Raw genomic sequence first — 16,939 nt, forward strand, 5'->3', positions numbered from 1 at the left:
ATGGGCAGGAACAGGGGCGAGAGGGGAGGGTTGGGATAGCAGCAGGGACAAGAAAATATTAATTGTAGGAAGAGAGGCAACGATGATCACAATATGCAAACAAGCCTGTATGATATCACAATATGGCATGTCATATGCAAGCTAAATTCTTGCCATGCATTAACGAGTTCAAGGTTAAATACATTTACAGTAATGTATGAATGAACACAAATAAACAGACATGAAGAGTAAATAAATTGCAAAAGCTCCTACACATTTTCAGATAGAAAATTTACTACAAAAACAGAAGATGAAGCTTTAAAACTCACCTCGCACCCCTGGCACAAGCAAGTAAAAAAGTTTTGAACCGTGCTAGAAAGATCAGATATAATGTGTTCACAGTATGGAACAAGGTGTGAAGTCAATGTCACACTCTTATTGGAGCATTTGAACAGCGTGAATCACAATTTTCACATGGTTCAGGATGTGAACACACTGTTAAAATCCACATTGTGAAACCATCACCTCACTTTTTAATCTGAGCATTTAAACAGGATGTATGACATCTTCATATAATCCATGATGTGAGCACAATGTGTGAACACTCCACTGAGGTGTCCACTGTGAAGAATGTTCTTTACATTACAACTTTAGAGCATTTTAATCATGTCAACGACATCCTCATGTAATCCACTATATGTGAACACACTGTGAAGCATCGGCGGATCCAGGGGGGTGGCGCAGGGGGCGCGCGCCCCCCCTAATATTTGAGCGGCGCCGCTCAAAAAAAAAAGTAAAAGAAAGAAAAGGCGCCGCTTGAAAAAATAAAAATAAAGGAAAGAAAAGAAAACTACATTATCCCCAACAACTTCGCCGGTAGCAGTGCGCTGCCTGCATATAACTGGTGCCAATGAAGAATAATCAGCGCCACCTAAATCTAAATCGGCGCCGGGCAAGAATAATCAGCACTATTTGGTTATAAATCGGCGCCAGTCAAGAAAAATCGGCACTGCCAGAGTCTTAACCGGCGTCAATCAAGGATAATCAGCGCCACCTAAATCTAAATCGGCGCCGGACAAGAATAATCGGCGCCATCTGTTTATAAATCGGCGCCGGTAAAGAAAAATCGACGCTGCCTTAGTTCTTAAGCGGCGCCGATCAAGAATAATCAGCTCCACCTAAATCCAAATCGGCGCCAGTCAAGAATAATCGGCGCCTCCTGGTTCTAAATCGGCGCCAGTCGATTATGAATTGCCGCTGCCTGAATCTTACGTGACGTCTGTAAAAATATAAACAACACTATTTGTTTAAATTGGCGCCGGTCAAGACAAATCGGCGCTGCCTTTGTCTTAACCGGCGCCACCTAAATTTAAATCGGCGCCGGTCAAAAATGATCAGCGTCCCCTGGTTCCAATAAATAGGCGCCGGTAGAATAATGAAGAAGGGCCTATTGCCAACCAAATCTAGATCGGCGCCGGTCAAGAATGATCAGCGGCACCTAGCTGGTTATACATTTTATTGTTGAATGGTCATAACGAATAACAAAGCTTATCGCATGCCCTGACAGAGTGGACTGGGGCGGGACAGTTGCCCACAGATGTCATGAAATCTTTAATTTGTTATTTTAAGAAATCCCAGAATCATACAAAAGTGTAGAGCAAATCCTTTAATTTTGATCTTATTTTCCAATGCTTTAGTAAAAAAAGGTCAGTCACTTTTCTTCTTTACACATTCCACATTGTGCCACCTCTATGGCCTTTAGTGTAAGACAGCTATTCTAGTGTTTTATGAAGATGATTCGATATTTTAGTCCAAAACGTTGCTTATACCGGGAGTGTATAATTACGCAACCATACAGACGTATATTCGTTAGACCTTAAACCACTAAATCTCATTTTAAATGTATAAATACAGTTTGTCAATACCTTTGTTTTAACGTTTAAATGTTTACGACACAAAATTTGATTTATTTTCATCTTACATTAAGTTAAATATTATTCATCTGATCACTCAGGTAGAAGTTTAAAACAAAGATAATGATACCCATAAAACTGGAGAACTTTTTCCAAAGCTCTGTCTTGAAAGATCTCTTTCTGAATTCAGCTCATAAGCATTATATCCAGTTTCATCAAAGTAATTAGATAAACATTACTCATCATTACAAATTGCATTAGATTTAGTGAAAAGCATCACAATATATAATTCTGTATATAGGCCTAAACATCATGTACATGAAAATTGAATGATAATATATAAACCTGGATTGATGATGTATTACAAATGATTCATGATGACTTGTAGTATCATTGTATATGCAGTGGCGTCGATCCGGGGGGGGGGGGGGCAGGGAGCGATCGCCCTACCAATGAAAATATTGGGTTTGTGTGGCAAACATATCGTTTTGCCCTCCCCCAATAGTTCCGCATGTGCAAAAATAAAATAAGATGGTAATGTGACACATAAATCAGCAAGTGAGATAGAGCTACACAACTCGTTCTTTATTCAAAATCGTGCAAATTGTCCGCTTTTCAGATTGGAATATAAAAATGTTCAGCTCGCACTTCGCGCTCGCATCATTTCTGTAGCAAAACCCCATACTTTTCATGATTAAATATATGTGAATAGAATGTCCCGTTTTCAGTTCTAATCAAAATAACTCCCGCTTCGATCTGCAATAATCTTTTGTTGGATATAATCTTGTTCTCTATTAAAATCGTCCATTAAACTGTCATTTTTTCAGATCGAAATATCAAAATTTTAAGCTCGCGCTTTGCGCTCGCATTTATTGTTTTTTTTCGATACCCATCTTAATCATTGGTACCAAAATGCTTAGAATATAAACCTTTCTGGTCAGAATATAAAGAAATTTTAGCTCGCCCTCGGCACTCGCATTATCTGTGTAGTGAGATATGTATCCTCCTCACGAGTTGCTACAAACAGTCCTAAACAGGCACCTTTTTCCTTTTTTCAGGTCAGTATACTATAAGAATTTCAGCTCGCGCTTCGCGCTCGCATTAATTTGTTGGTGAGATATGTGTCTCCATCTCATGAGTCATATATATGTATATATATATATATATATTTATATATATAATTATATATGTACACCTTTTTCAACATTTTCTTTTATGGCGCCGGTGAAGTGCAAAAATTTGTGCGCCGCTCGGCAGTGCGCCCCCCCTTTCGCAAAAAGCTGGATCCGCCTATGGTGAAGATCCAGACTGGTGACGTGTCCACAGTGTAAAATCACCATCTTAAGGCCCGAGCGTTGTTGGAGCGGTCGTGGAGCGGAGAGAAAAATCATCACCGCTCGCTACCGTTCACCACCGTTTAACCAAAGTTGGCCTCCGTTAAGGCAACGCCGAATACGCTCGGCCACTGCTGATGGTCCCTCCTACCGCTCCGAAAGTTTTGAGCTGCTCAAAATATTGCGAGCGGTGAGGAGCGGGCAATTTTCCGCTCGAGCAAAGTTGACTACCGCTCTAACAACGCCCAGTCAAAGTTTGGCACCGCTAGACGTAAGTTCGTGAACGCTTAGGTCCGCTAGGCCAACGAAGAAATCTTGAATGCTGGACAACCGCTGCTTCGCCAGCGTTGCCCGGCCGGTGATTTAACGGTTCACAAACTTTTGTGGAGTGGTTGTAAGCGTTTTCCGAGCGGACACGGGATAGCTGAAATGGTGCTGGGCGTTAAAGTAGCGATCCATTGCGGTGATGGACCTTGGTTTAGCGTTGGTATGGAGGTGTCGGAGCGGTACCAGAATTTTGCTATAAATACGGGGAGAAATTAATAGGGAGCTCATTTGGAATCAAAATGGGCTGATAATCCGTGTTTTTTGCATTTACATGAGAAACGTTTTGATTTCGGTTTAAATTCTATCATCATCATTTTGCCAGGTGTCTAAGCTTTAAGTCGATACCAAATTTAGCTGCCCGTTTTTATGTTAGAGCCAATTTTACTTGAGACATCACCCCCAAAACCTGTTCAAAAACGGTCATTTTTATACCGTGCAGTCATTGCAGCGCACCGTGTGGGGTGTACATTCCCGTTCATTTTTGCAATTTTGCACGGCGGGGACGATTCCCCTACCATTCCATGAAATTCCGGGCATAATGTAAACAAAATGAAGGTTGATAAGGCATATAAGGGCTACCCAGCCCTCTTCCAGAGATAAAAGTTACTTGTAGAATAATTTCAGCCAAAAACCCTCATCATAGTAAAACATTCGTTGTTATATACTCTGCGTTTTAACCAAGTCTACACAGCTTGATAAAGCATGGTTAATATTTTTCAGATTTCAAAGTATTTTTTAATCTAATGATCATTTTGATGCCATAAAATTATTTTCAGGATCTCATACACACTTTTTAGGCATGTGAGAAGCATAAACCAACATTCACTCTGATCAATCTTAAAGTAACACATAACACAAAGTTTATATACTTCACATTGTTTAGCGTAATTTTTCTTTTCACAGCCAATCAAACTTTGGTATCAAAGTGACATCAAACGGGCTTTAAATTATGTTCAGTAAATTCTACGCCCAAAATTACCCTTAATCTACATGCTAAAGTAAAAATATAACACGGAAAATAATTTTGGCGCACTTTCAACTCATTCTGGCCCACTGTGCGACGCCCGCATGCGCATAACTCCGCTCTATCAACGCTCGAGTCACCGCTAAACCAATGCTCGCAACGGCTCGCCACCGTTAAACCAACGCTAAAGCTATGCTGGCTTCAGCGGTGCACCGCTAAGGCAACGCCCATGTTTTCTATTTTTCCCCCAATTTTGTGAGCGTTGTCGAAATTCGACCTTCTCTCCCTACCGCTCCAACAATGCTCGGGCGGTGTGACCAGGCCTTTACTTTAATATCTGAGCATTTAAACAAGATGTATGATATCTTCACATAATCCACTATGTGAGCACACTGTGTGAACACTTCACTAAGGTGTCCACAGTGTGGGATTTTCTTCAATACCACTGTTGAATTTAAGCATTTTAACAGTGTGAACGTGTGAATCACACTTTCAAATAGTCCATTATGTGAGCACACTGTAAGCACGTACTCCTCTTCAGTTTCCACATTGTCCAGTGTCCAGTGTGGGATTTTCTTTACACTAATAAATTTGAGTATTTTAATTGTGTGAATACATCCTCACATAATCCACTATACATGTATGTGAACACGCTGCGAAGATCCACACTGATGGGGTGTCCACAGAGTGAAATCAACTCACTTTAAAAATTTTGCATTTAAATAGGGAGTATCACATTTATTATAATAGTCCATTATGTGAGCACACTGTAAGCACTCCACTTACATGTAGGCGTCCACACTGTCCAGTGTGAGATTTTCTTTTCACTTATAAATTTGAGCCTTTAAATTGAGTGAATGAAATCCTCACGTAATCAATTATGTGAACACATTGTGAACACAGTATGTGACACTGGTTTTTCCTAGTCTGCAGACACAGACCCTTGGTTTTTGCAATTTGCATAGTGCATAATGCAGAGTCTGAAATAGTGAGACTAGATTCACTATGTACAATGTACTGTGGCTGGCTTTGATTATTTGACACAGAGAGCTTGGTATCTAGTCTTCACTCCAGACATGATATGATTGGTTAAAGTGTCCAATATGAGTCTGTGCTTGCAGACTAGTTCTTTCCAGCATGGAACACAATGAAAAAGTAATAGACCAGTTCGTAGTTACTTCATGGACAATTTTGGTCAAATGACCTTTCATTTCTTTCATTGAAATAGGCAGATTTCAGAGCGAGATAATATGTAAGGATGTCTTCCATAGCAAGATGAAGAAATTGAAAAGACAAGGTGACTAGAATAGCACGTCATTGAATGCTCTATGAAGGTATTTGTTGCATTTCTACTTTGAATGCATATTACTTGGTAAACTGTGAAATACCAGTCGTTTGTGGACGCATTGTTGTGGATGTAAATAAAAAGCACAATTCAAAAGATGATCAAGACATCTGAAAGATGGTGCGTATCTCATTAAATATTTGAACCAATGTCACTTTAGTACAAATGACCTTCCTCTGATCATGCGCAGAATGGAACTACGAACTGGCTTATTGACTGAACTGGAGGTCCTCACAAATACCATGACTGATAAATTGTCAGATAGCATTGACACAATCTAAAGTGAACTCTACAGACCTTTAGTTTCATTATACTGTACTGACATAGATCTACCAGCATTTCTAATTAGATAATTATCCTTAAGTGTTTTTCTTCATAGAATCTGTGTTTCTCACTAGGTGTTTTCAGACCACCTAGCTAGGACACAAGCATACCCATTAATTGATGATAACTTCAAACCTCAAGATATTATTCCACATTCACACCAAAAGTGAAGAAAAAAATCTTGAAGTTAAGCACCTGCACAGTGTCACTATTAGGGATATTACAACCATTTTCCTTCCACATTGGCAAAAATATCTGGTATTCTCTGATCAGGGTTGATCAGGGTAAATTTCCTGATCATAGAATACCTGGTATGCTAGAACTTCAAGGCAGTCTGAATGCTCCTACTATTACAAGGAATTATTCTGGAGGTGATTCACAATAGAATAACCTCCTGTAAACAACTTCCATTGCCTTTAACCCACTACCTACTGGAAGCATGCGATTCCTTTACAATGCCTATAGAAGTTACATAATTTTGCAGTGAATACTGGGCAGCATTTGTATAGTGTCAAGCACTGCTAAAATCATAAAAGTTATTTTTTTACTGGGCATTGTTGTAAAATTTAAAATCAAGGTGTGTGAACAGGGCCTTGTAACTAATCAATTGTAACTAATCAATATAAACCTCAATTACATGGAAATCTATCGATGTCGTAATATTTACTTCAAGAATTTTGCACATTATCCTTGGTTAACACAGAGCTAGGAAGCACTCAGAATTGTGAATTCAGCACTGAATGTAATGTTATGAGTATACATTATATCGAAACCATTTTGAACAAACATGCAATTTAGATGTTGGCATTGCTGGCTTTCCATAGTTGTGGTTGATCGCATCGATCGCAACTCTTTGTAAGACGGGGCCCTATCTTACCTGAGGAGAGTAATACGATTCCATGCCATCAGGTACTCCACAAGCGCTAATGACACTACCATCCGAGCCACTCAGAAGCATTACATTTCCACTATGGGTCACTGGAGCACCTAGCCAGGAAGATAAATTAGATGAGGGTACGTATACGAGTTAAAATATGGCTACCATCCTCAACACTGACAAGGCTGGTTTAGAACAAGTGAAAGATGCATCTATCCTGCAAGATTCCTCGCTAATCCCAAGGAGATTTAATCTCCTTGCTAATACTTACCTTTTAAGAAAAAAAGGAAAGTTGTGTTACCATTAAGAAAGTATGCTTACAACATTACCAAATGTTTTAAACTAAATTAATGTAAGTTTATATCGTTGTTTTTCCAATTTAGAGAGCTTTGTGAACTAAGTGAATATATAACTACAATGTATGTAATTTTTTTTTTCAGTTCAGAGCAATTTGTGAAGAAAGTGAAGTTTAACACAAAAAACATTCATTTTTTGGTCATATGTGCTACTGATGAATAAACCACTATAAATTCGGGAGGAAATTAGTTATCTCAATTAATTTTTCATTTTTCTGGTAAGGGTAATTTAATAGTAGAATGCACCCAATAAAAAGGCCTGCTTGGGTGGGCTCAGATATCCCATGTCTTACCATTGCAAAATAACATTTACTTGCATTTTTTTAAGTTGCCAGACCAGGGGCCCATTTCATAAAGAGTTGCAACTGTTGTAACTTTGCCATTATGGCAACTACCGTGGCAACCGTGATTCTGAGTGGCTGCTAAGCCCTGTTAACATGGGAGTTTCCATAATTGCAAAGTTACAACAGTTGTAAGTCCTTTATGAAACAGGCCCTTAGATTCCATGTCAATAACAATAATTTACATTATTTATTAGGTGCATAATACTTGGAGTAGTTTATATGCAATTTATTATAAGAAAAAATGTAAATACAGTGGAACATGTATTTAAAGGGTGACATGACATTTTCTCTGGTGACAATTGCTCAGGGCTTCATTTTGACTAATTTGTAGGGTTAGTTTTAGGATAGCACTAGGGTTGCAATGTTAGCTGTAAGGTTAAGTTCAGGGTAGGGTGTTAAATCCAGGGTTGAAATTGGTCATTCCATTATTGTGTGGAATGTTTAGTGGAGAAACTGTCACGAAAGCAAATGTTGTGGAATCCTATAAGACTACTCAAGGTTAACAAGAAAAGTGGTCATTGTTAGCAGGTGGCTTTTATGCTTCAATAGGGAATTCTATCCAAATGAAATCAAATTCATGGTCCTTTCAGACAGATTGTCCTGCTATATACACCTGGGGCGTCGTGGTCTAGTGGTTAAGACTCTCGTCTTTCAATCTGAGGGATGTGGGTTCAATTCCCAGCCATGGCGCGTTTTCCTTCAGCAAGAAATTTACCAACATTGTGCTGCACTCAACCCAGGCGAGGTAAATGGGTATCGGAAGAGAGTAATTCCTCAGAAAGCTGTGCACACCAGAATTGGTAGACTAGAGCGCCTTGAGCACCTAGCAGTATTGATATGTGCGTTACACAATTCCTATATTATTTTACTATTATTTATACAGGTGCTTGCTAGAGGAGGTTTGACTGTATCACAACCCATTGGAGCATGGACCCACATATTTGCAGGCTGGAGTCTATGGAAAACATGGGTTAGAGCACAATCATTCAGTATTCAATGGCCCGTATTCTGAAGACAGGTTTAACTTAGACCATGGTCTAACTCTGTGCTAAAATTATGGGAAGCAAAAAGTGTCAAAAATTTTATTAAGTTGTATGTTTCTTATGTTAACTGTGCTCTTTCCTGATTCATCGATTGTGAAGACAATCATTCTATTTATACTTCTTTGACAATTATGAATGATTCAAAATGAGCTGAAATACGATATCTCTACTGTTAGTGATTTATGTAACAATTGGCTATCCATTCTTAAACAACAACTTTAAACCTGAGTTTAAGTTAAACCCAATTTCAGAATACGGGCCAATGGGTTAAGCAAACTTTAAACCAATATTTACCTGGTTCTCTCACAGGATCACCCCCGAGGGCATTGAGCAAGTCTCGGACTCCATCCCCATTGACATCATGTATAAACTGTGCAGTGTAGAAGTTGCTAAGAGCCTCGCCCGCTTTTTTAACATGGTACTTCCACAGTAGCTTCCCACTCGTGCCATCGACTGCTTCCATAACCTGATGTAGAACGAATAAGAATAATAGGACACTTGATTTGCTAAATGACTCATAAATAACATTGTTGCATGAAAATAGTGAAAATAAAAATCTAGGCTTGTAAACTGTGTAGAAAATAATAAATAATCATCCAAAAAACAATCCAAAGATTCAGAACATGGCGTAAGCGTTGTAAAACGCACACAGCAGGCCTATGGCATAATATCCTTCAGCAAGAAAATTATCCACATTGTGCTGCACTCAACCCAGGTGAGGGAATGGGTACCCAGCAGGATTAATTCCTTGAATGCACTGAGCGCTGAAAGGCAGCTTTAGCTAAATCCAGGGTAATAATAATAATTATGTGCTTCGGAATATAATATTTTCTAGATAGATGGCGCTATATAAATTCCTATTATTATTATTACATCCAACAGGCAGGGCCTTCTTGAATCTTGAAAACTTGTGCCTATATAATAAACTTTACAATTATTTTGCTATTGTTGGAGGAGGAGGGGCTTCAATTATTTTTCCTCTTACTTGCTTCATATGGCTATGAATGATATTATCCCAAAAGTTTAGAATCACACTGCACAAGGCAGCAGTTGAGGAATAATATTAAATAAGTCTTCATTTTGAAACATAAAAATGTATTTAGAAATATTTTCTTTGAATAAAAAGCAAATGGGGAAATTATACATTTAGTGACAAATCATTGAGAAATACATATAGTAACATTTTCAGCATTAATGGATTTTTAATCCAATGCTTTAAGGTGAATCAACATAACACATTTCCATTAATATAGGCCTACAGTGTGAAGGAAAATATAATGCTGAATGTTGATCTATAATAGTGAAAATCTGACATTTGTGCACATATGGGCACCTGCTTAAAGACCCTGACCGGTGTAAAAACAATCATATATCAAAATAAAGGTAATGATTCATACAATACGAATATACCAAAAATATTACATATATCTCCTTCCAATAGTTAAAAATATTAAATAAAAATCAAAGAAACTGCTCCTCCAAAGTACGCTTCGATTGAGCACCCCCACGTCGCCTGGAAATGATGACGTCACGTTGTGTCAGGAGGGTTGTGATTCCATAGGTTTGTGTACAAAAGCATTGGGTATTTTCTTCCATTTCCATGTTATGAATCCATTTTTTTTTTCGTTTTCGGATGAAAATGGCACTCAAAATTATTCACTGTTCAAATTGTTGTAAACCTACAACTATTCACTACCTTTTTTGTGATTTCTTTGTTTGGCTCTTATTGGGCCTAAATTGCTATGTCAGGAAAAGTTGTTATACATAATCTAAATGCAGATAGAATTGAAATCTGCGCCAAATAAGGTCATTTTGCCTCCGACGAAGATTCTGCTAGGATCGAAAGCTTAGGCCCCTTTTTGACTTTCCAAATAAGCAGGAAATAAAATATGGCAAAAACTAGTTCAAAACTGCAGATTTCATAAATTCAAGCTTGTGGGTAAAAATATATGTGATATCCCTCTGTGATAGAAGTGAAGAGAATGAAATGCGTTATCTGGAAAGCAAAAAAATCACCCAGTTTTTCTGTGTACAAACCTATGGAATCACAACGCTTCTTACACAACGTGACGTCACGGTCTCGAGGCAGGTGAAAAGCACAATAAAGCCTATTTTCTAAGCGGGGTTCCAAACCCGATAATTGGAATATTCTTAAGCAAAATACTCAGCTGGGAAGCGGTGAAAATGCATAAAGCATACCTTGGTGTATTTAGTAGCTTAAAAGCTTTCGATTGGTATATAATTTATCAATTTCATTTTCGGGTCCGGTCTGGATCTTTAAAGAATGTATGCCTAATCCCCACCCCAACCCCTATTTGTAAATGGGACCTGGGCCCTGTATTACAAAGAGTTGCAATTGATCCGATCAACCACAACCAGGGATAGCCAGCAACATCAGCATCTTAAATGCAAATTTGTTCAAAATATTTTCTACATATGATGTATATTCATACATTGATTGTTCTCGAGAAGATTGAGTGTGATTCTCTTTGTTTACTATCAATATTGGGCACATATTCTGTAGAAAAAGAGTATGGTATGGATGGATTTCCATATATAGTTGAGATTGATTGGATTGATCGTAACTCTTTATAGGATGAGGCCCTGAACTGATTCGTCTCTGTTTTCTAGTTCACACAAAAATTGCGATGCTCTCAAATTATCAAAGCTTGAGCAGTTCATGAAGTAAAGTAAGATTTGAGAAAAATTATATTGCAGACATTGCGTACAAAATTTGACCCAAGTTGCTTGTGACAAAGTGCAACTAGAAGTGGATCAAGACTTAAACATACTTTGCAATTCAATTTGCAGTTTATCATACTTTTTTCCTTTCCTTTTACATTCGCTCACTTCATTTTAGAATTGGTATTGACAAAGGTTTATTTTCCCATAACCCAGGTAGAAAACAGGTCATCCATAACTTTCAAACTTTTATCCCAAACAAATATTACCATATGCTCTAAAGCTTGAGCTTGCATGTTAACTCATTGTCAGTGCAGGATTTCAGGTAACAAATATGCTTTCACACTGCATTTACCATACTATTTACTGTGCTAGCCCACTTTGCTAAAACGTCATGCAAAAACGAAGTGGGCTAAGCTTAACCCTGGGAAATTGGTGGGGCAAAGACCCTCCCCCTTAGCCCCACCAATTTCCTGGGGTTAAGGAAGTGCAGAGTGAAAAGCATAAAAATGTTTTGATACTCCAAAGCCTACCTATAAATTATCTATTATCTACCTATTAAAAACTAAGAAGGTGGTTATGACAATTTAGCATTGCTACAAAAAATAAAAAAAACATACACATAATGAACATATGTACACAAAATATAATCTGGATTCTAAATGAAGTTCTGACATTTGGTTTAATAGTTCATCAACAAATTTCAAGATCATGGCCTTGAAGTTAATCTCAATGATGGGCCCTAGAATGGAAAATGGAATGAGGAATAAGGGCATAATAATGGAAGAGTAAATTGACAGGGATTCGGGAGCATTAAAGGGGAAGTTCACCCTGACAAAAAGTTTGTTGCTAAAATAGCTGAAAAATAATAAAAAATATTGCCGAAGGTTTGAGAAAAATTCATCAAAGAATTAAAAAGTTATTAGAATTTTAATTATTTGATTTGTTACGTCATACATGTATGCGAGCAGCATTCCTACATAGCGTATGGTAAAAAATTAATAAAATCTCATTTTCTCCGAAAAAATGAAAATTGTTTTTACTGTAGTTTTCGTATATCAATAGACAAATCGTTTCACACTCGATCATGAATAGAAACAAAATTAAGTCTTCAGGAACCATACAAAATTTGAAATTCATGCATTTTATATTACATAACATATGGGGCAGCTGCTCGTTTATGATATCACAAATCCAAAACTTTGAATTCTAATAACTTTCTTAATCTTTAACGGATTTTCCTCAAACCTTCGGCAATATTTTTTATTATTTTTTCTGCTATTTTTACAACAAACTTTTCTTCCGGGTGAACTTCCCCTTTAATAAGCAAGGCTGGAGGTACTATTAAAATCATTAATCCAGGAATAAAGAAGATCATGGGAAGTTGATGGGAACCTGATCAAATTATGTTTTAAACAAATTCTCTCTGAGCCTCGCATAGATATAAAATTGATCTGAATAGCACAATACAGGTACCTGGAGATCAATGTACAGGAGATTTGAATAGCATGCATAACACATCCACACTCTCAGACTGCACCCTAAACTACTGAAGGGATTTGCATTGTCAAAAGTTTCCAAAACCTGACCCCAAACAATAGAAATCCCATAAAAGCCATACCAAGCTCAGCTGAAATCATGGGGGATAAAAGCCTTGCCCTTATAAAGGGAACCAGCCAAGCTTGAAGAGGTCCTTTTAAAACATTTTTGGTCTCCTTTTGAAAAGGATTCAGATCAACCACATCAATCACTGTACAGTTCGATACATACAAGCACAACAACAAAGTATGCAGTGTACATAGCTTACCAGACATGTCTAACTTTTATTATACAATTATGTTATGCATGGTCACATAATGTAGGCCTTTTGACCTGTCTAAAGCATTACAGATATAAAGATACACATTGAAAACAAGAAGCAAATAGACTTTCATGGAAATGGGATTTAGTTTTTATTTAAAGGGACCTTTGACAAAGTAAAAGGGACATACACTCAAATGCTGACTAAACTCATTTCACAAGATTCGTATGACAAAACGATATATGTATTCCCAGCACAGATTGCTGTATAAATGTCTTTATCATTAAATGCACATTGCTCCGAGACCATTTTTCTTTTAGTTGTAATAAGTTTTCTGCTTCTAGCCATCAATATCTCTTAAGATTGCAACTCTGTGCATAATCTGAGTAGTGGTATCTGTAGATCTGGAAATAGTGTAATACATGTAGTTGTACGTAGTAAAAGTAGTAGTAGTAGTAGTAGTAGTAGTAGTAGTAGTAGTAGTAGTAGTAGTAGTAGTAGTAGTAGTAGTAGTAGTAGTAGTAGTAGTAGTAGTAGTAGTAGTAGTAGTAGTAGAAGTAAAAGTAGTGGTTGTAATAGTGTGGTGGTGGTGGTGGTGGTGGTGAAAGTAGTAGTAGTAGTAGTAGTAGAAGAAGTAGCAGTAGTAGTAGCAGTAGTTGTAGAAGTAGTAGTAGTAGTAGTAGTAGTAGTAGTAGTAGTAGTAGTAGTAGTAGTAGTAGTAGTAGTAGTAGTAGCAGCAGCAGCAGCAGTCATATGGAGTATTTTAAAGACATTTTTTGTGGGAGGGGGGCATCGAGTAGCAGAGGAAAGCCAAAGAAGATATAGAAGCAAGCAGGGAAGGATAGTAGGTGGGTTGGGTTGAGGATGTAGGATGCGTTAAATTCAAAGAGGAGGGAGGTGGCATTAGCACACCTCAAGGAAAACCAGGTGGCAGGGTGTTCCCCCTGACAGAAGTTTGAAACTTGCTTTGGTGCTTGTCAGAAATTGTTTTTGATGATTGCTCCATTTTTGTTTTGCTCCTCCCGACAAGGTTTTCCAGATATGCCACGGAGATAAGGGTGATTGCTGCAAGTCTAAAGTGGTTCTGATGACCCCTACTCAACAAGACAAAAGCAGAATTAAAACTCTGAACTATTGACTCAACTTACCCCAGACCTGCCTGCTATGGCACAGTCATTGACCCGATCTCCCGTCAGGTCACCGTTGCAGTTAACAGCAAAGACCTCCATACTTGAATAGTGTCTCCAGAGTTCCTGACCAGTGATGCCGTCCAGGGCAAGAACGCCTCCAAAACAAGGAACCGATCCATTGAAGTAAATAGAACACATCAGGTACTGGTGGGCAAAATAGGCAGTGGCATCTGTGGAGAGGGAGATTTTAGTTGTAACTTATTTTCCAACCTTACCTCTAAAAGTTTGAACTTCAGATTCAAATTTGTAATAGTTTACATAGGACAAATCAAATTACGGAATGCACCAAGGACAAAGCAAAGGACAATGTCCAAGACTTGAAAACTGAGGACATGGCAAAAAACATGTTGATGAAATACCATTTAGCCTCAACCAATTCTGTTTTAATAAAAATTCAAAAATGTTATATTGATAATCTTAATAATCAAGATCCCCAGAATAGTAAACGTAGAGAAAAATAATGACAGAAAAAATGTATGTGAAAGCAGATTAAAATAAATTATCAAAGCCAACAATGTGATGCTACAGTTCTGATATTTTTAAGCACTTCTTTTACATGAGTAGGCATTGTTTCAAAAGGGAGGAGTTAAATCACATGATGAGGCTCTACCTGTTGAAAATCCTATGATCGCATCCAGCACACCATCCTGGTTGACATCTAGGAGTCGAATGCCTGACTCTAGCTGTAGCTGCGGAATGTTCTGAACCCAGACATCCTGTACAGTATATTTGGTACAAGGTAGTACTGTTCTTTGAGGCTCTTGTTTTGGTTCTTCAACATCTACATCCACTTTTGATTTTTCTCCATGACTGGCAACTGTTGGAGTCTTTGGAATAGTCTTTGAAGGTTCAATCACAATGGAAGACAAAGTGGGCTTTGCCGTGGGCTTCAACTTAACGTTGATCCCGAAAGGCCTACTCATGGCAAAGTTCCCAAGTGCAGCAATAGCTGTCAGATGACTCTGTTTGTCATCGTCACTTGTCCTGTGTTTGGCTGCATCATTCAAGATCCTCATCAAAACTAAGGCAAATATAACAATCACCATGATAATCATGACAATATAGAAAGCTTGGAGGCAATCCTTCTTCCTCTTGAAGTACCATACTGGCTTGCGTTTGGGAAGTTTTGTGTCTGGAGTGTTCGTTTTCACTGGGGTGGGACGTGAAGGTATTCTGTGAGGAAACTTCTTTGGTGACATCAAAGGTCGACTGAGGTCAATGTATTCATCTTCTTCGCTGGAGCTTGGATCATCCAGGTAGACGTCAAAGTAGCGCTGATTTCCCATACCGACTGCTGTCATAGGCGCTGTCATACTCCAAAGCAACAAGGGATCACAGATCAGAGGCAGTCATGGTGACTTTAAGGTTGTTCAATTTCTGAAAGACAGAAGAAAATGAAATGGTCCATAATTCTTTCTCCTGAGAGATTAATATAAAGACATACTCTAAATATTTACGATGGATTGTAACTTCTTTGTACATTAATAGCCACATATCCACAGTTACGCTTGGTTAAAAAATTGGTTCTAACCTTTTTGTAAAGGAGTAGGACCCAGATGTAACTTAAATTGGATTCTTTCATCTGGCAATCAAGAGGATGTAACCCAGTTGAAAATACTGGAAATGGATAACAAATCTCTCCTTTTTTCAATCTAAAAGCTCTGGTATTGACATCTCATTGTTTTGTTTATATCAGTCAGGTTGATGGTAAATAATGTGCAAAATACAGAAAGCATGACTATATTTAAGCCATATCATGCATGGATTTTTGTTACACTGTTTGTAGTAGATAGGTAGGTAGGTACTTCACTTGCACAATTTTCCATTCACAATGGAACTAACACTGCAAAGGTGTTCTCAAAATGAATAAGTATTATTTCTTGCAAATTTCAAGATGTTTTATTTACTTTTTCTCCAGGTAACACTTCACTGAAGAGTCGTACCAGAAAAAATATTGCTTATCAGAAAATTTGAGTTACAACTTACTCAATCAGGAAATTAACTTTGCAATGAAAGTGAAAAAACTAACACTATCTCTTTTCCATTTGCATTTTGTAATCAAGATTAATCAGAATAAAAATATATATTATTTGAAAAAAAAATCCAAATTTATTTCCATACCCTCATTTTTCAAACTACTATTTCTGAGGTCAATGCATGATAAAATCAAATACATAAAACTTCTTCTTTACAGACTTTATATAACCAATGAATGATAACAAAATTGAAAAAAGGGAAATTCAAAATTACATGCAAACAAAAGATATATGGCAAAAAAAAAAGTATTGGAACTATACTATTTCTATTATTTTTAGTATTGGAATTATAATATCATTTTATAATATTTCCAATATTAATCCAATATTAAAACAATATTGGGATTAAATTATAAAAAGTATTATAAAATAATAAGTTCATTGCTTATAAATAATCAGACTTTTATCAGAGCATACAACAACC

At 37.5% G+C, this 16,939-nt stretch overlaps 1 protein-coding gene across 2 annotated transcripts in view; it reads right to left on the reverse strand.

Annotated features, from left to right (window-relative positions):
- Window positions 1–16,939, reverse strand: part of LOC129266977 (uncharacterized) — a 33,019-nt gene that overhangs the window by 14,628 nt on the left and 1,452 nt on the right. For both annotated transcript variants that reach the window (XR_010294477.1, XM_064103856.1), the window contains exons 2-5: window positions 15,090–15,856; window positions 14,438–14,649; window positions 9,101–9,272; window positions 7,064–7,173 (exon numbers count right to left, since the gene is read on the reverse strand). Coding sequence is in view for 1 of the 2 variants with exons in the window: in XM_064103856.1 (XP_063959926.1) it covers window positions 7,064–7,173; window positions 9,101–9,272; window positions 14,438–14,649; window positions 15,090–15,792 (1,197 nt within the window). In the remaining variant the exon portion in view is untranslated. The remainder of the gene's footprint in view (window positions 1–7,063; window positions 7,174–9,100; window positions 9,273–14,437; window positions 14,650–15,089; window positions 15,857–16,939) is intronic.

This window comes from Lytechinus pictus, chromosome 8 (assembly GCF_037042905.1).
Source record: "Lytechinus pictus isolate F3 Inbred chromosome 8, Lp3.0, whole genome shotgun sequence".
NCBI classification, from domain to species: domain Eukaryota; kingdom Metazoa; phylum Echinodermata; class Echinoidea; order Temnopleuroida; family Toxopneustidae; genus Lytechinus; species Lytechinus pictus.